General features: G+C 48.2%; 1 protein-coding gene across 1 annotated transcript in view; it reads left to right on the top strand.

Annotated features, from left to right (window-relative positions):
- Positions 1 to 301: 301 nt before the first annotated feature.
- Positions 302 to 24185, top strand: part of LOC144174031 (cell adhesion molecule Dscam1-like) — a 233129-nt gene continuing 209245 nt past the window's right edge. Inside the window, exon 1 of the mRNA XM_077702433.1 lies at positions 302 to 2165. Coding sequence (XP_077558559.1) covers positions 2078 to 2165 — 88 coding nt within the window. The 5' untranslated portion in view covers positions 302 to 2077. The remainder of the gene's footprint in view (positions 2166 to 24185) is intronic.

Raw genomic sequence — 24185 nt, 5'->3', positions numbered from 1 at the left:
TTTTTCTTCCCGAAAAACACCCTTCCAGCGTCTCCTCATAAAGTTGCACTGTCTTGCCGGGAGCCGCAACTTTTCTTGTTCTTTCCGAGTCTCTGCTCCTGTTTCCGAGGAGGTATTTCTTTATTTTCGATGTCGAGCTTCTCTCAGTTTCCTTTTATACCGCACCCTCCCCAAGGCGACCGACTCCGGTGCCTTCTCGATTTGACCGCTTTCCCGTGCACTTTTTATTCCCAGCCGCAGCAGGCATAATCTTTCCCACACTTCCTCCCCCGCCACTGTCCCACCGAGTCGGCTCCCACGTTTCGCCCGCCGATTCCCCGCTGCCGCTAGAGGAGGAAAAGCTCTCCCCCATCTCGGGGTTGGCGCATGCGCACACCGCCCGCAGTGGTTCCAGCTCCCGGGACCGTAGACGAGGCCGGCGCTCACACGCTCAAGTCACTCAGTGTGCGCGAACCCGCGGCGCCGTGTGGTCGTGGTGTCCCGTTTCGCCGAGCTAGCGCTCTCTTACCGCGTCTTCGCTCGCGTTAGAGGCGCGCCGTTTAATCGCCTCGACTTGAGTCAATTCAACGAGCGCTGGAGACACTGCGGCTCCGCTGACATTGGACGCAGCACACAGTCGCGTTTGTGCTGCTTTAGGCAGCCGTGTTGAAGTTGTTGGACGCGCCACGTCGCGCTTCGTTCGCGGCGGGGATCAGTGCACGTGGCGATCTGCCACGGGACAGTGGCCTCAGCGAACGGATACGCCACTGCCGTTTTCGACGAACGCTGAAAATCGCCGCCATCTCCGTGTTGTGTCTAGTGTTGTGAGTCACGGTGTTAACATATGCGAACAAACTGACGAAGCTGTGGTGCGTGTTGTAAGATTTTGGAGCTGCGTGCTACGGCTTTCTCGAGGTTTTTTAGATGTAGCGCTGTCATTACTCTTACCTTAGGGAGCGCTTTGAAAAAAAATATACCTCCCCCCCCCATCACACACAAAAAAGAATAGCAGCTGATGGTAAGGGCTACCGTCGAGTGTTTAAAGTAATTAAATACACGGTATGTAGAATACAGCTCATAGCATCCCAAATTGAAAGGCCTAAATCCTTTGCATTTGCGCGCAGGGATAACAATTTGATTTAACAGAAAGCTTAACGTTTGGTATGAGAAAAGGAGAATTATCTAAAGCAGCGCAATTTTAGTATCCGATCTATGGGAAAAAATAGTGCTTGAACGGCTCAAATAGGGTTTTTGTTCTATTTGTTTTTATTACAATCCATACCCCTCAAACAAGACAAGTATTGTTGACAGTGAAAAGTTGTACTCACATCATGGACTAAAAAACATCAAAGCCTTCAGAGGTAGTAATATCGATAAAACCTAAGAATGAAATAGTGAGTAGCGAACGTTAGCGCATCTTTCTATTTTTAGTACTTTCTTAAACACAAGGTCCCAAAAAGACGCACTCCATCGATCCAGGAAGCGGCCAGGGCGCTGCCTTCAACGCCACACAAGAAGCCACCATGCTCCACCAGCTCCTCCGCAGTCCGCACCATTGGTAGAAACCGGTAAAACGAAAGCTGTCACCTCCACGAGCAAGCCGTCAGCAAAGAGTGGCCGTCAGCGGAGTCTGGAGGACCGACGAGCTTCTCTTTCCGCAGCTGTGCCTCATCCATATGCGCTAGAAATCTGCCCTCTTTGCTTGTTGTCGAGAGCCTAGGGACGTGGATGGTCGCGCTCTGGGTTCTGCACATGACAGCCCGGAGAGGACTGCAGTAAAAGAAATGAGCATCCAAGTACGATCAACCGTAAAGGGTTCGCCTCTATCTCAGCTCTGGGATCCGTTTGCTTTCGAATGAACAAAACCACTAGGGTCTTCTTCATCCGAGCACGCCTCATCCATCATCCTTCAAAAGTCTGTGCACCAGCGCCAAGCTTCCGTGTTACACGACTCCTGTTGGAAAGCTGGTGCGCGACAAAAATTTCGAGCTTACTCAAGATGTGCGCCAAACAATTCCGCCAGACGTAACTGCCTTGCAACCGCTCAACTCGCCACCGCGAACTACCACATCTCCGGAGTGCGACGTGCACAGTCCTAATGAGAACGGTTCGACAAAGACATCCGACGATGACTTCGGCTATCTGGCTGCGCTGCCTCATCATCGCCCTCACGTGGTCAGCGTCACGTACGTATGAGAACTCTCCTTGTATATGTCTCCAGTACGCTAATGCGTTCCCCTTCCCAATTTTCAAATACGCAAGGATTCGCTCCCCAGTGCAAGATTAGATTTCCTTTTTTGTTTTGCATGTAAACAACCTCAGCGCTCTCGAGAAAAGCTTCCGGCACGCTCCAGCCATGATCAGCATGCAAAACACGGGGCCTCACGCGCTCAGAGGCGGACACTGTTACACGCAAGCCGCGAAACGAGGTGCTAGCGTGAAAAAGGCTCGTCCTTTGGAAGTCTCGCGCATGGAGCGTGCTTCCTTGCGGAGCACGCATTTTTTCTCTTTTTTTTTTATAGAGCGCACGCATGCTGCTCTGCATACGAAGCTCGAGTACTCTCAGGCGAAGAAACGCACGTAGTGTTTTGAAGACGCTACGTGCAAATAGATTTTGTGCAAGAGGGAAACGTCCATGTGCCGGTGGAGATTACAGCTGGACTGTACGCACAGAGAGCTGCTTGAGAAATGGCTTTAAAAATTGTGTAAACAGACAATTTCCTCTCAGAATTTTAAGCCTAAAAAAATTTATGATTACTCGTGCACGCGAATTTGTTGCATTATCATAAAAAGGGGATGAAACAGTTTTGAATGTTTGAACCGAATATCCTCAACAACTACCGTAAATTGTTTATCCCACAATTGGACTGCGGAGTTCGCGTGATATAACAGCCTCTTTGTTGAGTCCCAGTCGTTCTGAGCCCGTTTAGCGAAAGAAAAGCAAGCGGCTTAGGACTGAGACTGCGACAGGTACGAATAATGTATCTGAGAGACATGAAAATACAGACATGTTTAATGAACAATATTTGGAAAGATGTTATTGTAGCTTAAATTAATGAACAAAACTACAACTGGGCAAACCAGATATTTATCTGGACTCATAAAATGCTGATAACTGCAGCAGGATAGGCGTTACTGATGTATGGCACAAGAAGCTCAGTGAATCCGAAAATCGGGAATAATATACGAGGAATGACTAGTATAATGGATGAACGCGCATGCAATAGAGGGCCAATTAGAAGCTGCGCCTGCCGCGCAGTGGCTCAGTGGCTAAGGCGTTCTGCTGCTGAGCTTGAGGACGCGGGTTCGATTCCCGGCCACGGCGGCCGCTTTTCTGATGGAGGCAAAATGCAAAAACTCCCGTGTGTACGAGATTTCGACGCACGGTAAAGATCTCCAGGTGGTCAAAATTAATCCGGAGCCCTCCACTACGGCGCGCCTCATCGCCTGCGTTGCGTCGGTGCGTTAAACCAATCAATCAATCAATCAATCAATCAATCAATCAATCAATCAATCAATCAATCAATCAATCAATCAATCAATCAATCAATCAATCAATCAATCAATCGAAAAGAAGTAATGGGAGCTGGTTTGAATCATAATGTCTCCATGACCACTACGTATGCAAGAATTTCAGACACGCAAAAAATACCCATCTTCTAAGAGTTGCAAGCACTGTATATCATTAAAAACGTCCCAGACGCTCATGCCGTTTCGAACTGCTGAGAACAACACGAGAGACACACCGAAGCCCAACTATACTTAAGGGCCTAAGGGTTTCTGGGGGGCTTTAGCGATGAAACCCGCTTTCTGCCCGTCGGTAGTGCTTCGTGTGTCACACTTCGGCTACATACATGAATGCATGAATAAAAGGTGTGTGGGCCTTCATATTTCGATATCAGGCTTCTAAAATTTCCTCTCGAAAGGTCTTCCAAGCAATGACTGTGTGTAGTGTTGATGCGGACTCTAGAGGGCCAGATGGATAGCGTTCTATAGCGGTACGTTGGGTTTTATGGAGATATTCAAATATATGCCCTAAGTCTTTCATATTTTCTCACAAAACCACTTACAGTGTCCCTAAAAAATCTTTCCAGCAAAACACTTGCTTAATATAGTGAAGTTGACTGAACAGGGGCTTAGTATATTGAGTTTTTAAGGGTTATTTGGGGTCGTACGATGACATTTAATAAAATGTTTAAGGGACTTCCTACTTTGGGGCCGAACTGCTTACATAACCCTAAAACATATTTGTTAGCAATGCATGCACGCAATAAGGGAACCAACTACAAAGGGGCTTAGAGTGCATTGCTTTTTAGGGATACAAAATGTTTCGTAGCGGTACTAAAAGCAGGAACCTAAGGTTTTCATAGTTTCATACAAAAACGTATTACGTCTTAAATTTCTCCTAAAAATGTCTTCTGAGCAAAGCACTTGTGTATAAAGGTGCAGCCAACTTAAGAGTAGCTCGGTACATAGCTTTTTAAAGGGGCCGTGCAGACAAAACACGTATGCTTTATTCGAAAGATTTGGTGTCTTATAGTGGCGTCTGCGTTAGCCCGGCACCAAACGATGTTTTATTCACTGATAAATTAATCAATAGAAGTAAAATTTTGTTTGTCCCGCCAAATTGTGGGTTTCGTGACGTCTGCGATGACGTAACCAGGGCAGGTCTTCAAGTGAAAGTAAGTACGCTGTTTAGTCTGCAGAGGACTGCGGAACTCTTTGTTTACCGTCAGTCCTACATGGCGCCACCACAATCTGCCGGACCGATGCCCGCCTGTGCTTTGTATCTGACCGTATTTACACCTTTCGTTTCTTTGTTACGGTAGGTAATCATTTCGTGAACATGGCGTATACCCGACAAACAGGGACACGCAAGACAATGTCACTTACGCCAATCGGCCAGTGTCGTGTGAGACAACCCCAAAAAGCCGGACTGCTGTGCAGCTATAACAAGCATAGTGCCCGCAGTACCAACAGCAGTACGCACTGCTACTTCTATGTTTACTTATACTTCTGTAAGTTCCATTGTTTTCACCATTCTTACTGCTATAAAATTAATATGACTTGCAATTAAGCGAAAATAGCTCGTTCTGCAAGCTTATAATCCCAGCCTAGCTTGCTTTTGCTTTTGCCGGCCTCAGCCAATCGCACGTCTGTGCATATTACGTGATAAGTTCTAGTGCAAGAAATAGGCTTGCGAGTCGCATGGCCATTCCCTTTCTTCCTAATTTTATAGCCTATATGAGCGAAGTATACGTTAAAAGTCATGCCAGTGTGATTCTAGCGGGGCAATCTATCGTACGAAGCAAACTTGTGTTTTGTATGCGCGGCTCCTTAAGGATACATGGTTCCTTTGGAGGTGTGTGATTAAAGACCCTAGGACCTAATTACTTTCATATCACACTGCTTACATAACGCCTACAATTGTCTTTCTAGCAATGCATTTGTGAGTACCGGCGAAGCTTACTTAAAAGGAAAACAATTTATATAAGAGCGCCTTTTATTAAGCAGTTATTCGACAATCCCACTTTCTTGAATTTTTTATATATGAAGGACGCTTCGAACATTATTGTTCACAAAGAAGAACCGCTGAAGAGAATGCGGTTTTGTAGCTGATGAAACACAAACTACATTAAGTTCCCTGCAAAGCCGCCACCAAAACCAGTGGGAGTTTTTTTTTAAATGGGCTACTTTAGGCCCGAAAATTTTGGTCTGTCTGTCTGTCTGTCTTTCTGTCTGTCTGTCTGTCTGTCCCCCCCTCCCATTTAGCCACCGGGCTAAAAGCTAAGATGAAATCTCGAAGGAGAAGTTCTTATAGGCAAAACTTCTCCAAACTACCAATTCTGGAACTCCCAAACCACACTTCACAGCTCCCCCTATTTAACTATTTTTCAGCACAAAGGACACGAGAGAGAGAGAGAGAGAGAGAGAGAGAGAGAGAGAGAGAGAGAGAGAGAGAGAGAGAGAGAGAGAGAGAGAGAGAGAGAGAGAGAGAGAGAGAGAGAGAGAGAGAGAGAGAGAGAGAGAGAGAGAGGGTTAGCTCCATCCAGAGAACGTTGGAGTTATAGAGCGGTGTATTGACTGCCTTAATAAACCCCAAGGGAACACTGCAATGTCATTGTCAAGGTAATGACAACGACAAGGTAACACAAATCCCATCAGAACGGGCAACCGTTGAAAATGTCATGCGCGCTGAGGGAAAAATGATCGATGTACAATATAAAAATATACGCGTTGAAAAAATATCTTGACTAAAAAATGCAAACGCAGCAAGGGACGAGTCCAGACCTCGTGATGGCGTTTGAAGTTCTACAGTAATGAAAGGTTCCATTAGATGGCGCGAGTGCAGCGAAATGGGCGAAAATTGGATTGATTTGAGTAAACCTCCTCCGCGTTTTTCATGGGAAGAACGATACCGAAGGGAAAGAGGTGGGCGGGTAAGAGAAGAGGGGCATTTACGGGTGACGGGCGACAGAGGACTGTTGTCTTTCGACATTTGCATCGAAGCGAGCAGATACGCGGCCAATTTTTTTGCTTATCGGATAAATGCGGCCAAGAGAGTTGAAATCACCACACCGTTTTTAGGATGGAAAGAATAAACTTTTTAGAAACATAATCTACACGATACAGCTGTTCCTTAGTGGTTTGGTATAGCTTAATGGACTCACATTTAACTGGGTCATGTAATGTTCTTGCTCCTTCTCCACATTTTTCCATGCATATGGGCGAAATCGAATCCACGGTGTCGGAGGGAGTTGTAGTCCAGTAAAGCTTCCAGCATTAACTGTAGCAGAACAACCATACTGTGTGACTAAGGGACAATTACAGTTACTGCTCAGGCCGGATGCGTGACGTACTATCGTGAAGAGGATATGGCCACATTAATGGCAACCTCCATGCAGGAAAGTCTGACGCTGAACGCATTGCTACAACTGCCGTGGCGCGACACGCATCGTCATTTGCGTCCACCCCAACCTCCGTGCAACATGAAGTGGTGAACGTCGCGCCGACCATCGACTGACGAAAGAAGCGCTCGCCTCAATGTTGCCGAATGTAAAATTCCCGTCCATCCTTGTAGACGAGGTGCACAAGAGAGAAAAAAAAAACAGTGCTACCCGGGAAAAAAGACGCACGAAACGAGCTTTTGGAGCGGAGTAATCAGTTGTATCTGTTTCAAAGCGTTTATTTCGCGTCTGTTTCATGATGTTATGCAGTCCCTAGACTAGCGATGTCATTAACATAAATCCCAGCACAGAATTAATCCACTGCACCACTGAAAAGCCTGCTTGTCTTGCGTCACAAGCGTGTCGTCTGCTCTGAGCCAATCAGAGCTCGCTTGAGGTGGACACTTTGAAACGGATATGAAATGAGCAAGTCATGAATTACGCCACTGATATTCTCCACTAGGCGCTTACGTGCACATCGAAGGCGGGGAGGCCGTGACTGGCCGCAGCCTCAATTACTTCCCTCAACGCTCAACATGAACTACAAACTTGTCCGCTTCCCTCCGGTGACGAACGCCGGCCGCCCGACATAAAGCTCGGGTAAATCGCAGGCGAACAGATGCCTCGACACCGACTGCCGCGCGGCCACCACCGGGAGCCGTTCGCCACTTTTTCGCCTGTTTTCAAAGCAAAGCTGTACTACTTTCGTGCAGCGGTTTCGCGGCGGATGCGCAAGTTGACCTTTTGATCGGCGACACACCCCCGGCGACAACCCCCTCAAAGCGCATCGTGGGATTCGGCGGGCCCACTTTCGGCGCTGCGCTCAAGGCCCCGTTTCCAGTCGTTCTGCTTAGTATGAGCGGCGGCCGCCGCCTCGGTTGCGGCCGATCAGCTGATAGGCAGCCGACTACGCCCGCTGCCTCCCATGCATGCGCCGCTGGGTCGTCTCTAGCTACGTGACTCGTCCACACCCGGCGAATAGGAACGGTGCTATCGCCTTGAATGAACGCCGCGTTCTCCGGGACTGCTTCTGTGAGCGTTGCAGGGGACCGAACGGCTTTGAGCCGTAGTCGGCAACACAGCTTCATCAAAGGCTAACCAAGCAAAACCAAGACTCAACCAGCCTAAGCCAAGCCCTTGCTTTGCATACCCAAAGTTAGCTCAGCTAAGCCGCGGCCATTTTTCTCTGCACGCAGCTTGGCTTTTACAGAATTAGCGGGTTGCGTTTGTGTGGGTGGTGTTTTCCTGCTTCGCGGAGGGCACTACGGTAGCCTAGGAGGCGTTTACACGAGTTGCACAATATTGCCGGTGACTATACGGTCTGAATACCAGAACGAGGCGTCTATTGACGCTGGCTTGGAAACTGCCTACCATGACTCTATCTTGAATGCGCAAGAAATTAAATAAAAAGAATGAGAAATGTGCATTATTGCTCATAAAAATAACCTAAAATTTTATAAAGTGCAGTAAGCTATAGACAGAAAATAAGAAAAAAAAAAGAGATCAACGAGACGGTCTCAATTTGGCTTTCCAAATTGCGAACGTATTACAAGACTGCGGTCACACAGCACAGCTTTAGGTGAGCTACTCCAGTCGATTATACTTTGTTCATACAGTAGCCGATCGTTTTTTCGTACTCCGAAAATTCGGACCTGCTGGATATTCCGGACTTTCCCGAGGAACCACCAGTTGTCCCATAGGAGTAATGACTCGCGGATTTTTTGGACTGCTCTTTTATTCGGGCTATTTTTCGTTCCCGGCCATTCCCGAAAAATCGGTCAGCCTCTGTATAGGGAGAATTCAATCCCGTTCGTGTGGGACAAACAAGCTGATAGCATTTGTCCCAGCAACTTGGCTAATATATTTAGTGAAAAGAACATGTTTCTGTGCCTTTTCTTATAAGTAGACGCTTGCTTTAATGACTTCAACGTCAACTCTAACGTGACGGCTACCTAACGTTTAGCCAAACAAGGGCGTCACGACATGCTCGCAGTGGTGTATCGGTTAACCATTTGCCGAGATTTTCCATGCATTAGGACTAACATTACGCTTTGGGGTGCACCGATGTTAACAGGTACCCGAAGCTTCACGTATAACCAGTTTCACGTTGCTTGGCGCATCGTTTGGCTCATGCAGGGTGAGGCCTAGCTACATTAAGCCAAACACGGGAGATAACACATGCCGTACACAAATGGCGGCCATGGTTCCCCCGGACTTTACGTTTCGTGGGAATATTAATACTCACAGGGTGTTGCATACCCACAGAGGAGCAACTACCCGCCTCACCGATAGCGCCGCCACAATCGTTAGCGAGCCGGGCCCCTTCTGCGTGGCAGCACGCCCCGCACGGCTGTGGAGACGGAAGAATCTACATTGTCGGTGGCCGCAACCTCGGCAGCAGCGAAAGGTGGGAATTCACTCCAGTACACCGCCGATGCCCGGCAGTGTACTGAAAACGCCCCTGCCACCACAAAATTCGGAGGACCACTCAGCGTCTTTCTTTTCCTGATTTTTGTGCAACCTCAACGCTAATGTGTTGGCCAAGGGCAAAGCATGTCCATGAAATAAAAGGTCGCTGTAATCGAAAGCATGAAATACACGCGTAGCATGACTTAAGCACCGAAAACGGTGCGAGCAGTGTCTATGAAGGCTATATAAGGTGAAGGTTATGGCCGAAAATGTTACTTCTAACGGTGTCGGTATTCGAGCGAGTGAGTGAGGGAGGGAGGGGGGGAAGGGGGTAGGGAGGCTGTGCGCGAGTGATTGAGTGATGGCCGGAGAGATGGAGGAGGGAGTTTGTGCTCGAGTGAGTGAGTGAGTGAGTGAGTGAGTGAGTGAGTGAGTGAGTGAGTGAGTGAGTGAGTGAGTGAGTGAGTGAGTGAGTGAGTGAGTGAGTGAGTGAGTGAGTGAGTGAGTGAGTTTGTGAGGGAGGGAGGGAGGGAGGGATGGAGGGAGGAAGGAAGTGCGCCAGGGGGGAGCGAGTGGAAAAGTGAGGAAGGGAGGGAGTGAGGGAACGACGGAGGTAGGAAGGAAGTGCGCCTGTGAGGGGCGAGTGGCAAAGTGAGGGAGAGAGGTAGTGAGTGAGCGAGTGAGCGAGTGAGTGCGCGAATGAGGGCGGCAGAGATTAGTGACTGAGTGAGCGCACGAATGAGTAGGTGAATGTGCGAGAGAGCGAGTGAGTGCGTGAAAGAGGACGAGACGAAGGGAATGTGCCACTGGGGGAGCGAGGAGCAAAGGGAGGGAGGGAGTGAGTGTATGACGGAGGGAGTGAGGTGAGTGCGCGAGTAAGTGACCGAGTGAGTGAGTGAGTGGGCAAATGAGGGCGGCAGATAAGTAGTGACTGCGTGAGCGAGAGGTGAGTGAGTGAAGAAGAGAGGGCTGAAGAGAGTGTGCCAGTGGGGGACGAGAGGCAAAGGGAGGGAGGGGGTGAGTGAACGACGGAGGGAGTGAGTGCGCAAGTGAGTGAGTGAGGGCGTGAGTTAGTTAGTGGGTGAGTGAGTGAGTCCGCGAATGAGGGAGGCAGAGAAGTAGTGACTGAGTGAGCGCGAGAGTGAGTGTGTGAGTGTGCGAGAGGGTGAGTGAGTGAGTGAGTGAAGGAGGGAGGGAGGGCCGAAAGGAGTGTGCCAGTGGGGTGCGAGTGGCAAATGGAGGGAGGAAGGGAGTGAACGACGGAGTGAGTGAGTGAGTGAGTGAGTGAGTGAGTGAGTGCGGGAATGAGGGAGGCAGAGAAGTAGTGACTGAGTGTGTGCGCGAGAGAGTGAGTGAGTGAGTGAGTGAGTGAGTGAGTGAGTGAGTGAGTGAGTGAGAGAGTGAAGGAAGGAGGGAGGAAGGAAGTGCGCCAGTGGGGGAGCGATTGGCAAAGTGAGGGAGGGAAGGAGTGAGTGAACGACGGAGGGGGGAAGGAGGTGCGCCAGTGGGGGAGCGAGTGGCAAAGTGAGGGAGGGAGGGAGTGAGGGAACGACGGAGGGAGTGAGTGCGCGAGTAAGTGAGCGAGTGAGTGAGTGAGTGCGGGAATGAGGGCGGCAGAGAATTAGTGACTGAGTGAGCGCACGACTGAGTAAGCGAGTGCGCGGGAGAGTGAGTGAGTGAGTGAGTGAAGGAGGGAGGGCTAAAGGGAATGTGCCAGTGGGGGAGCGAGTGGCAAAGGGAGGGAGGTAGTGAGTGAACGACGGAGGGAGTGAGTGAGTGAGTGAGTGAGTGTGGGAATGAGGGAGGCAGAGAAGTAGTGACTGAGTCTGTGGGCGAGTGAGTGAGTGAGTGAGTGAGTGAGTGAGTGAGTGAGTGAGTGAGTGAGTGAGTGAGTGAGTGAAGGAGGGGGAGGAAGGGAGTGTGCCAGTAGGGGAGCGAGTGGCAAAGAGAGGGAGGGAGGGAGGGAATGAACGACGGAGGGAATGAGTGCGCGAGTAACTGAGTGAATGAGTGAGTGAGTGAGTGAGTGAGTGAGTGAGTGAGTGAGTGAGTGAGTGAGTGAGTGAGTGAGTGAGTGAGTGAGTGAGTGAGTGAGTCAGTCAGTCAGTCAGTCAGTCAGTCAGTCAGTCAGTCAGTCAGTCAGTTAGTCACTCAGTCACACCAACCAATTTGCCTGGGAAGTTTGAAATATGATTGAAGATACGACTGACTTAACGCGGTATGTATACCTATGTTTAGTATATAGAAATATGGCACAAATATGTCCTTACTCTTTCGTTATCCGCTTACGTGCCATATCTCGCCGGGATAAGCGCTCCTGGAACGGCAAATCCGTACATCACGCTGTGACGTTGTTGGTTCCTTCCGCTTCTGCTGACGTCTGACCAACACGCCCCTTCCCTCCTATTTCCAGCAGCACTTTCGGAAGTTCAGAAAAGCTGTGAACTATTTTCTGCTTGTTTTTCTGTTTTCCTACATGATAACTGGGCACTTAAGATGTGCGGGCGGCCAAAAAATAAAGTGGGCCAAGCGAGCCGCGCGCAAGAACCACCGTCGTGACATCTCCCATCCCAGCACCTGCTATCGAGATAGCTGAGTCCGCATGCGGGTTATTTGCTAGTCTATGCATATCAATTTTATGTCTTTCGGCCGCAACGCTTCATTTGTCTCGAAAGTAGCACCCGCAGAGCCTTGCGCGGCAGGATGAGCGAGCGGCACGACTCGTGACAGCGTGCGGCATGCGCTGAAGCTGTAGTATTGTGCAGCTCTGAGATATGCTTGTCAGGTGCTCCTTTAATCAATTTTTGCAGTCTCCACGCCACCAACCGGGTAACGCTCTGAGTCTGCATAAAATGCATAATTGGCGTAGTTACCGCATTTAATCCTTTTAAAAGCCAAAATAATGATAAAGGGGCGAAGGAAAGTTTTAAAAGCGGGAAAGACAAGACACAGTAAATAAAAAACTGAAGTAACAAAATAAAAATGTCCCTTATACACCGCCATCAAAGGTCGACGGCAAAAATAAGAAAGCCCCGAAGAAACAAGCCACACCAAAATTAAAAATATGATAGAAGGTCACTGACCATGCAACGTCTTGCATACGCAAAACAATGTGTAACTGGCGAAACTACCATGTTCAATTGTTTTATCATGTTTGGTGAGGAAAACAAACTTAGAATGAATATGTAAGCGGAGCAGTAAATTCTTGACGCTATCTGCTTCTTTCGTTGCATACTGACCAGCAATCATTCAGTCACCCACGAAAAGTTATCGTCGAGTTGCTCCCACGTCAATCGGTTGTAGCGCGAACAAAATCATGAAATCCGAGCTTCTGGCGCACATATTGTCTCTAAGCTGAACACGAACCATTACACATCCTCGGCACATGCCTCCAGGGTGCCGGCCGCCGCAAAGAATCCTGCAGCTCGCTCGGTGTACGGCACAAGGCGCCGCCTCGTTCTTTATTCCAGAGAAACGAGGCGCTGCCACCGAAATCAAGAAAACTGAGATGCAGTGACTGACTAGCGAAGAACGCGCATCCGCACTCAGCTATCCCGACAGCAGGCGCTGGCCAGGAAGGTGTCGCGCCGATAGGTTTCTTTCAAAACTCAGTTGGTCCGTTTTATTTAGCGGCCGCCTGTACAAATTGTTACAGGTGTAACAGATGGAATGAATTTATTTGCAGTGAAGGGGAGAGGCCGGAAACACTGGTGAATAAGTCCTTTGTCGGCGATCGAAGCCAGACCACTTCAACCTCTTCTTTCTCTCAACGCGCGACTCACGCTGTGAGCCACTTTTTCTACAACCCTGGTGTTCTGCATAAGCAACGCCGTGTAACACGAAATGCTTTCATTTCTGTCACGGCATAACCAGTTTTAGGTGGTGGGGGAAAGTGAGCTCGCCCTCGAGCTTTGTTAGGCATGACTGTAATGGCAGCGTATGTATACATGCCATTTTTTTGGTGTGTTTCTTTTTCTGACAAGTAACGAGACGAGCTTTTAAGTAACTCACATTCGTAAATGTGCGTCACTTCTGGTGAATTTTTTACTTTGAAGCTCCCGCTAAATCATTTCCACGACTTCTGACAGCTCATTCGCTCGACAACCGCTTATAAATGCATAAAAAAGTTGAAAAGAATTCCCCGAGCAAGGAATGTTCGTCGCCGCTATATAGAGAATTCCTGTATCACGGTCTTCTTAAAGACTCGCAGCTCGCGACACCCCCGGGCAACAGAGCCAAATCCATCTGTCGAAACAGTCAGTTTTATTCACGCCTCCGGCCCAATCGCTACGCCGCTTTCTTAGGCGACGGTCGCGGGGGATGAAGTCTTCCGCCAGCCGCACCCGCGACAGCTGTACTTACATGCCCTGTAAAAACAAGCACAGGACCACGCGTTCCGCTCTGGGCATTACCGATTCTCTCGAGAAAGGCAGTAGCGGGCTCATTCAAAATATTATCACAAGACGCGGTTCCCTTTCCTCCACCTTTGTTCCCTCCTTTATTCCGAATCACTTGCGTTCGGGTTCCCGATGAACAACCCCCGAAGGGAACAACAATAACAACAATACTGCCATCTGCGAGGATTTCTAAGGCGCATTAAACTGACTGGAAAGAGAGAATTACGGAATAAATAAAAAAGTGTTGCCCCCCCCCCCCCCCCGCCTCAAATAACTTTGGCTGGAGAGAAGTCCATGAGATAAACAAATGGAAATTGGAGAAAATCAAACGAAGACCTAAACGGCACGGAAGGAAACACGAGACGTGAGTGAGGGAGGCAACGCCGTTTTATTCGCATCCTCATATCGACCTCAAAATCGCTATCTCGGGGCGCGAAGAGAATGCGCCTTCTAAAAAGATCCGATCACTTCCGCCATTCAGCAGCGCCAACAAACTGAGCGGATAAGAAATAAAAGTGCAGACAGAAGAACGCAAGAGCCGAAACGCAAGACGGAACCCGAGGAAGCTGTCAAAATGGAATCCCATATGATTTGAACGAGCGGCGGCGGCAGCGGCGGCGGCGGCGTCGCTGCGACGGAAGTTGCCCCCGACCCCCTCCTCGCCCAAATCTCTGAAACACGCCATCGGAAAAGTAAACGGCGTCGCCCTTCTGATATGCGCGCCCGCATGCGCGCCGTGCTATGCCGGGAAGTTCACGTCGAGCTATCGACCGCGTGCTGCGCGCCTTGTCTCCCCAAATCCTCCTTCCTTGCCCCCCACCGCTTTCCTCCCCCAAGGCACGTATGTTTCCCTCGCATGTTTCATTCGGCAGAAACAAAGGAAGTTTTCTTCTTCTCTGGCGCGGCCACATTCATTTCCTCGGCTTTCTCTCGGTCCTTTTTGCGCCGCACGTGGGTCTTGAATATTGCCTTTAAGCTGCCTCTCCTGTGTATAACCATTTCCTCGCGACGCGACATCTTGAGGACGTGCCGCGCTGCTCTTGCAAGCGCGCGTTTTGTTGTATCAGTTTCTTCGAATTTTGCGTGCTGGGGGCGGACTCCAATGCATTCATTAATCTCGTTCGCCGATAGAGTAACCTCGCGTGTCTGAAAGGAGCCGATAAAAGGTTCGCAGAGTGAGTGGATTCAATTTAAAGTAAAGGGCCGATAGCACGGTGCTGACTGGCACAGTACGCTAGAAACAAAATAACGGGAGACACGCAGGAGCAGCAGATAAGCCCGTGTGTTTCTCTGCGAGATTACTGGGTGGTGAAGGCAAATAAAAGGCGCTTCAGTCTTCGAATGGTAGAGGGGAAGTAAAAATCCATTTTGACGAACACTGTGGCGCCATCTGGATAGTGCCACCTGTGTAGGAAATCTAGAAAAATGCTGTCCTCAAATACTGTAAAGTGTGGCCAAAAAATATTTACATCAGAAGAAGAAAACTCGAGACTAGAATAAATAGCTGTGTCCTGGTGGCGCATTATACTCAACAAGCATATCTTATTTTCTTTAGCAAAACCCCCTTACTCCGCTTCAAACCACAGCAGTCAACTCTGCTTTAGGGTTACGTTTACGTCAAGAGCTTTTTTTTTGTTCTGCCTCGTCTATCCCGTGTTTTTTCTATTGGCCGGCTGCCTAAAATAAACGTACCGGCTGCCTAAAACAACAGCCTCTACTGTTCCTGCGTACATACCCAATCCTTCCGAGAGAACCAGGAGCCTTTGTAATGCCATTCAACGTGGCATTCATGTCGTTGCATTCATTAGAAGAGTATAACTATATTAACAACGTTTCGGGCCTGGTTTAGATATCACAAAGCACCACCTTCAGTGATTGATGTTGCAGGGAAAATGCGGTATGATTTTTATTGCAAAAAGAACAGAAGACTGTATTATTTTTTATGAAGCGCATTTATTCTAAGTACACAAAATTCTTACAGTTAGCTTATCCTAAATGAAATGTTTTATTCAGGGGCAAATCCCAGTGAAGAGATACTGACATTTCGCTCCAAAATGAAGGGAGCAAGATGAAGTGTTACTAGCTAAGACTTTACTCCTGCGAATATAATTTGCACCGCTGACGGAGGCCGAACCTTGTGATGAAAGAAACACATATAGGAGTCATTATTTGTTGACAGGCAGGGTTATTTTCTTCTTTCGTCCACCCGCACCCTTCCTTTTTGTGCGTACATTAACACGGAACGAAGAGCTAATTTCGACAGTGAAAAGGTCAAGACTATAGACCTTTTTAACTTCTTTGTCGTGGGAGCTGCCATTTTATCAGTCGGCTATGCTAGCAGCCGTATAATCGGCGCAGTCAACAGGAAGATGTCACTGCGCATGCGCAACACAGCCCAGAAGATGTCCTCATCTTATTACAGATTAACGAGTGGGAAGGTGTATACGAGACAAAGACGCAGAACGGCGCCGTCAACAACATGCCCACACCAGTCAGCACAAGAAGCAACGAGAGCACCCTCGCGGCAACCTTTAGAGAAGAGCTCCTCGCTGATAGGTTTGGAAGTTCGTGTAACTTCCAGACTGTCCGACATAACAAAAAAAAAGGTAAACAATTTCATTCGACGCGCTACATGAAGCATTTCCCGACGCTTAAAGAAAAAGTAGAAGAAACACAGCAACCGCAATAAAATGTCACCTGCGTAATAGACAGTTTTAGTTTCACGTACGTAGAAGCTTCACGTACGTAGAGCTTTCACGAGTGACCAATGCGCATACTCAAAATGCAAAGGGCCTATGTGAGTCTCCAAGACGAGCGTGAGATTCGAATTTTTACTTTAAGGTGTTTCCGTTGCCTTCGTGCGTAGAGTTGACCTATACGGTGGCGCCCTGCCCTCCGCTTGAAAACAGCTTCGTCGCTAATCCCTCGGTGCGATATCGTACTGTAAGCTGTTGATTTCGCCTTAATTTTGCCCATTCTTAGCCTCACCTAAATTTTAAATCGACAGACAGCTTTTGTTTTTCAGTCAGTAGAGCGATCTTTCACGTGTTAAGCCTGACGAAGGAGCGTTCGTTGTCGCCATAGCGATGGCCTTACGAGAGTAAGAGTGGCTACAGCAGTATCTGTGTCGGTTAGCGGATAGCGCTACGAATAACTCGCGACTATGGGCGGTAAGCGCGTGCATCCAAACGCCCTACGCGCGGAGCGCGTCGCGTGCATACAACTAAAATGGTTTCAAACTACATGGGCGTGGAATACGTATACTTTTCTCGTTTGCGTACGTGATCTCTGTACGCACGTTAAACTAAAACTGTCTAATATTAATTTAATGGTGTATTTGGCTAATTTCCAGGCGTGTGTCTCTATTTCAAATACGTCAAGTTCCACTTGATGTTTCCGTGATGTGTTAAAATTGTTACCAACCACAGATTTTTTGTAGTATGGTGCTGCGATATTTAACAGTTCGTCGTCACCACGGCGTTTCTCACTTCTCCAGGTTCTTCGGCAGTGTATCTCGCCATTACACTAACACCGCAGCGAATTACGAATAACATGAAAAAATAGTCGGCAAATACATCGCATCATTAGGATAACTCCCAAAGGAGTCTCTGCGCGGCCTTCTTTTTTCACAATTGTTCCTCCCTCTGCGACATTTCTTTGTCGTAGACGTGGTTAAGTTGTCTGTTTTTGCTTTACCACTGTATTGATTATATATTTCTGGAACGACTTAAGTTCGGCCCATTTATTCAAATCTCTAGTCGTGACTAATGACCGATAGAGCTCTTTATTTTTCTGAAGAAGATGCTTTTTAAAGCTCCCTGCATCCCGTCCAATCTCTGATGTCCGCAGCATCAGAAGACCTGCGGAGAAGAAGATGGAGGAGGGGCGAGGAGCACAGCCTTCCTTTTCCCGCTTAGCTTTTCCTACGCAATAGCACTTCCTATCGCGCTCTCCCCCTGAACGTATGCGGCCCCTCCAACGTACGCATGAGCGCTGACACACTTAAAACTACTTCGACGCTTTTTTTTAAAGCGCACGGCCAGTATTTCTGTTTTTTTTTTGTTCCTTTTCTTTCCCTGCTTTGTTTAAACTCTGCCCTTCTCGGGTGTCTCGTGTGACTGAAAGATTGCTCTTTCCAGTAAGTAAAGGGAAAATGACGCCCCCTTCGTTCCACCTCGGCTGCACGACTACTCAGTGTTTGGAGCATTAGACGACATTTCCGTAGCGTCACAATGGCTCTTTTCGGTGCGAGGAGTAGAAGCATTTCATCCCACTTTTAAAAACATTTACGAGCCACAGGAGCAGCCGAACCACCTCAAATCTGCCTTCTCATAATAGTCACTGCAGTCTCACGCTGCTCCCGCTGAAGTGGTAATTGGCAAAGATCGCCATCTCGCCCCCTATACAGGATGCAGACGCAGATGCCCACCACAAACCTTCTCTAAGTAGTGTGGTAAAGTTTGCGGTATTAGCTCCGGAAAGGAACGAGTAATGATTGGAGTAGCATGTATTAGGAGTCTTATTCTGACATTGCGGCGGAAAAAGCAAGAGAAAAAAATTGGCGAAGCTTGGACTAAGTCGCGCAGGGCTTGAACCACAGCGAAGCTGGAGGATTTCTTTCTATGTAGCACTGAAAGATACACCACCACGCATTGTATTAGGTTTGAAATTATTTATTTACATGTTCCGTCGTCACTTTTCACTGTGCTTCCAATAGTAATCATCACACCCGTCTATATCGCCGTCTTCCTCATGCATAACTGGGAGGCCTGGGTCGTTTTGTCCGGCGGCATTCACAACTTTTCAAAAAGGAACGCGTCAGCCCGCGCTAGAACCGGTGGCAACCGGCTTCGCGAAGTGGGCGTCCGTAGCGCGAGCTCTCTTCTGCTCCCCGCTTGAGGAGCGGACGCACGTGAACTGTTTTCTTTGTATTTTTTTGCGAGTGCCACGCCCAAGCCTTCACGACGCCTGGCGCTCCTCGTAAAGCGCGTGCTCACGTGCGCGGTCAACGGCGGGAGTAACTATGACAGTTCCTTGCTGACGCCGCACACCGCAAGCATTACGTCCAGCAACAACAGCTCCACTGTTTAAAAAAAAAAACGATCAAAAACTTTTTATACGGACCCTTAGGAGGGAAACAGCACTGGGGCGCTCCCGGAAATAACCTTTTTTTTTTCGGGCTTAAATTTTGACACGGCTAGACACGCTGCTAAAGTAATTGTATTGTTTCTTTGAGACGAAACGACACACTTGTTAACAGGCTTCTTTTTTAGAGCCCGCGTTCAATTTCGCCGGCCTTTTAAAAACAGAAGCTCACAGGGGTTTTGTTTTTTTTTTTACTCTCCTGTCTTACTTTGCTTTTCGATTTTTTTTTTTTGAAGTTCTTGCTAACAAGACAGGACCCCGTTTTATACCACGCTGCATTCAATTTTCACTTGTTCCTTGTTGGAGCGTCGATGGCGTCGTGTTGTGGTGTATTTAGCCCGCCGGTTTATAGGTATACGTATAAATCCGCGACCATGTCTATGTACATGTCCTTATATTGCTTCATTTTGCGGAAGCGGGGAAAGCTTGGGGCCCACGTAATTCATCTATCCGTCGAGCTCAACTTCCGAGCGCAGTGTCTTAAAAACTCTTCCTTAAGTGGGAAGTCCACAAGTTACGTCTTTTCTTTTTCTTGAAGCTGGCCTTGGCTTCCTCCTTGGTCGTCGGCAACTTCCTCTCACGCATCCGGTTACTTTATTTCCTGCGCCCAGCCGAGCTAAGCCGTGGACGTCGGCATAAAGAAGAGAAGGGCGGCCAGAACAGAGGGGGACGACGTGATACCGGCCGCCTTTACAGCGAGCCATTTTCTCCGGCGAATAGGAAACTAAAGAGAAAGAGGACCTCGATTCAAAAACCCATCAAGGCTGGTGAAACTTCCGGTTGATCTAATGCTTCCTGTTCGTATCTCTATATTTTGCCTTAGTCCCGAAGACAGCCAGGGCGTTGCGCGTCTTCTTTCGAGCCGCCTTGCTTTCTTCTTGGAGTTTCCACATCAATAGCGCAGTGTATTGGCGTTAGCTTAAGGCGTGGGCGCCTTGAGCTTTTCCGCGCACTGGATTTCACAGCCGTGATCCGGGTTTAGGTTCACTAGTAACGACCACGTCTCCCGGTCGCCTCGGGAGTCGGTAAGCCTGATCGTTGAAAGAAGGCGATTAGGCTCCACACTGATTATGGTGGATAGGGATCCGCATATAACTGCCGCTCCACACTAAAACAGTTACCAATCTAGTTATATACCGTAGAAAAAAAATATTAGCCAAACTTTCCTTGCTGAATTTGAGATTAGCGCTACAGCAGTATGCGGGCTCCTTGGGATTATTGGTTATTTTTAGCTTAGCAAAGTTTTAGTCCTTTCCAAGCTGGTTTTTCGTATGCAATTCAGCAACTATGTTCACACAGCACACAGTTAGAGAGCCGTTCCAAAGGTGAATGCGGTGGCAATGCAAAAGCTGTAGATGTTTCCCTGATTGCTGCGATTTACAATGGTCGAGCAAGGCTGCGGCAAGGCTGAACAAGATTTTGGGTAGGCTTGACAAGGCCAAGCATGCATGGACGTGCTTACTCGCTTCCCGTCTTTCTGCGGCGGCGGGATCTGTACAGTTAAGCCTGGAGGTAACGAACCTTTATGTAGCGAATTCCTTGATTTAACGAAGTTTTTAAGTTCCCCATTGCCACCTCCACTGAAGCCCATGTGTTCGCGACCTCTATATAACGAAAAGTCGCGGCGGTTAACCTTGGTGTAACGTAGTCGGCGAGCTGATAAGTCATTGTTTTTTGCACTTTTGCTCAAAAATCGACCGGAGAAGTGAACTAATTTTGCGAATACTAGCACGTACTAGTAAGGAGTGAACATAAAACTTCTAGAATTTCGTCATGACGATGACGACGACGACGACGACGACGATGAAGATGATGATGCTGATGCTGATGATGATAAACGGAGGGGCTAGCCCCATGCCGTGGCTAACCTAGCAGTCACTTCTGATTTTTCTTGTGTAGCGTCTCACCACACCATCTAGCAAGAGTAACTATCCTTCACCTATTTTTTCGCCCGCACTGCAAACAAGCTTGCGTCTCCACGTGTGTGTTGTTACGGTTCCAGACTTAAGTCTTGAGGTGCTAGGCCTTCCTGTCGGCGTGTAGTCACCCGTCTCCACTTCTATGCGCGGTATTAGTTCATCGGTGATGACTGCTGCTGCTAGAAAACGAAAAGTTGTGTCTTTTCAGGAAAAGCGCACAATTTCAAATGCACTCTCCGCTGGCGAGAAAGAAAAGTGTTGCCGCCTGGTATATTATCCCAGCTAGCACCCTCTCAACAATCTTGAATGCGGTAATGGGCGTCAGTTTCGAAAAAAAGGCACCCTTTCAGCATAAGTTCGGTTCTTGTGACGCGTTAAGGCACCGAAAAGTGTCAAAAGGCTGATACTAAAGTTACGTTTCTGAATACGAGGGCGAGTGACTTTGCTTCTGTGGAGCGCCGTGTAGCGCCTAAGCTCGTGCGAAAGCAGGGTGCCCAACTCACGCAGTTTTTAACTCTAAAATAAATTCATGAATGGTGAGTTCATTTTTACTGATATCTAGCATTTTGGCTCCGTTTCTGCTGCATTTCGAAACCTGCATGTAATAACCACCTGGATGTAACGAAAAATTGCGAAGTTTTGTCAACTTCGTTGCGTCCAGGCTTAACTGTATATCTACATTGCTTAATTATGCCGCCGTTTCCGTTGCTGTTCCACTCTTTCAGCAAGGCGTTCTGCCACACCATCAACTTCGGATGGTGCGGGTCTGCCCGTGGTTTTAACTTGGGTTATAGCGCTCTCCCCATAGCTCGAAAATATGCGGGCGTGAGCTCAAGCTTTAGAGGGGCGACGTCGGCAGTCACCTGACGACAGAGAAGTAGCGCGAACACGCGAATTTCAAACTTTTCCCCCCGCGTCCCCCAGCAGCGAGCAGAGAGAGCCAAACTAGGTGTTTACGTGCCTGAGCACTGCCTAGAAACGAAGACGAAAACTCCTCTTTCTTGCGGGCTCACCACTCTTTCGCTCAGCGTCGCCTAGCAACAGAGAAGAGCTCTTGATGACGTGCATTCTTTCCAAAGGCACTCTTTCGCTCAGACTAGCTTCGCACACAGGGCGGGTTTTCTGAAAGTGGCACAGCTAACGCGAAAGGACCCCGCCCTTTCGCCGCTAACAAGTTACCCAACATGCGACGCAAGTTCTATTTCTCTATATCTCTCCCTTTTCAACCCGAAAGTGTTTTATTCCCGGACACACCAAGATTTCGCTGACGTCATATCGCTCACGGAGGTGACGCCAGTACAACGAAGCAAGCAGCCTGTAAATGGTGCACCCTTGCACACAGGGTCTTCTTGCGGGGAAGCAACCTTTAGTACTAAAAAGTACACTATATTTAGGGTTGTTCGTTTTCGGGTTTTATATTTTAACACGGAAGTGTATTATGCCGGGATACATCAAGGTTTCACTGACGTCAGATCAGTCACGGAAATAATGCCAGTACACCTTTGCCGAAGCGACCCGCCAGAAGGACGTCGCTCGGCAAGTACAACCACAAGACAGCCGGCGACCCGCAAGTCAGGCTCAGCTGCAGATTTCGCTGCACATTTCACTTTCGTGTTTTACTGATTCCTACGACAGAGGAATCAACCACAGTTTTTTTTTATCTGTGTTGGATAGAAAACTTCAACCATAGACGCCGGGGATAAGGCAAGCAAGCGAGTGGAAATTTCTCCCATCGCTTGTTTGCGGCGGAAGACTGAACTCTGCTTTGAACCCGTCTTGAGATTCGCCCCTTGCTTACAACGCAGTTGTCTGTGGAGACGATCACTGCAGTTTCCTCAACTTCAACCCAGAATTAACTTCTTCCGTGTGCCTGAAGAAGACGTTTACTCAGCTTGGCTTCCTTTGCAATGTGACTGGACGTTTTACCGACGGAAGCACACTCCGTGCAACGCTGTAAAAACGCGGAATAGTGCGATATATTGTGAGCACACAGGAGTAACAAAGTTCCCGCCCGCCCACCTTCATACAGAATAGGCAGGCACCTCATGAAAGCGGAGCTCAAGGCACCCCTTGGTTTTTTTAACCGTATTTCGAACATGACATTGTGTTGTAGCGCTTCTTTGTATGGCGTCGGCGAAAAACATTTACGTTCACTTCGCACTTATGTTTTGCCAAAAAAATCCTCAAAATACCTGAAAAAAAAACTTTAAAAAGATCGTTCGTTCTCCGCTCCAATAAACGTTTATCCGCAACAATAATACCAACATAAAAGGTCATTCCAGGGGGATCGCACCTACAGCGATAGCTGTTCGTGCTCAGCTATGCGACTACAATGATTGCAACGCGAAGACGGCATTTTCCTTCTGAGTGACCAAGTGACCCAGCTGTTGGCCGTGTATCTGCTGCTTTCGTTGCAAATGTCGACAAAAGACTCTTTGTCGACATTTTCCAAGTAAATGCCCCCCTTCGCTTTCACGCTCACCCTTCATGTTGTTCCTGTTGCGTCGCGCTCGTCCCAAGGTAAAAACGCTAAACTTTGCTCAAGTCAATTTAAATTTACCGCTTTCCAGTGCTCCAGGCCGGGTGCCTAAACGGGTGCCTCGATACCAGCGCTGCCGTACGTCGGAGACGCGCGTGAATCGAGGCGCGCAACTTTGACGTTTATATAACCCGTTTCCCTGGTCCACGTGCGTTGCAAACGGAATGTGGAACCTTTCTAGTGAAACCTTTCGTAACTGTTGCCGCTTGATTGCTTAAAATGGCGCCAGAAGCTATAGTGGCGTGGGCGGCAGCAGGCGACTGTGATTTTTCTCTGCAGTGGATGTAGTATTTCATTTCGCAAAAACCAAGGATCTATGATTTTTTTTTTGTAAAGGAATACTCTCAATATTCATTGTGTATTACTTTTGTTTTATATTTGCGTAATATCTTGTTCTTGTTCAACAATTTTGACAAGTATGAACACTGACACCGGACTTAGACGTTTAGATATGGCTGTCAGTATATAAGACAATAGCGCAGGCTTCATTTCACTTTGGCCGGTGGCTGAATCGAGTGACAGACAGACAGACAGACAGACAGACAGACAGACAGACAGACAGACAGACAGACAGACAGACAGACAGACAGACAGACAGACAGACAGACAGACAGACAGACAGACCAAAATTTCTGGGTTTAAGTAGCCCAAGCAAGACCATCGAATTTAAAAGAGCCTCTGCGCTCGGTACGCCCGCCGAACCCTGTTCTCTGCAACCATGAACCCGATGCGGCTGTGGTGGCCTCAATACATTCTAGCTCTATCTTGACGCCGTCAATTACGACTACGGGCGTGCGGGCAGCTGATCTTGTTTACAGACGCTTAATAAACTATCCCTCGATTGATTGAT

The sequence above is a fragment of the Haemaphysalis longicornis genome, unplaced genomic scaffold (genome assembly GCF_048455015.1).
Source record: "Haemaphysalis longicornis isolate Haplotype H1 unplaced genomic scaffold, Haemaphysalis longicornis Haplotype H1 scaffold_3, whole genome shotgun sequence".
NCBI classification, from domain to species: Eukaryota; Metazoa; Arthropoda; class Arachnida; order Ixodida; family Ixodidae; genus Haemaphysalis; species Haemaphysalis longicornis.
The sequence above is the reverse complement of the archived record's forward strand: the minus strand, read 5'-3'. Positions and strand labels throughout refer to the sequence as shown.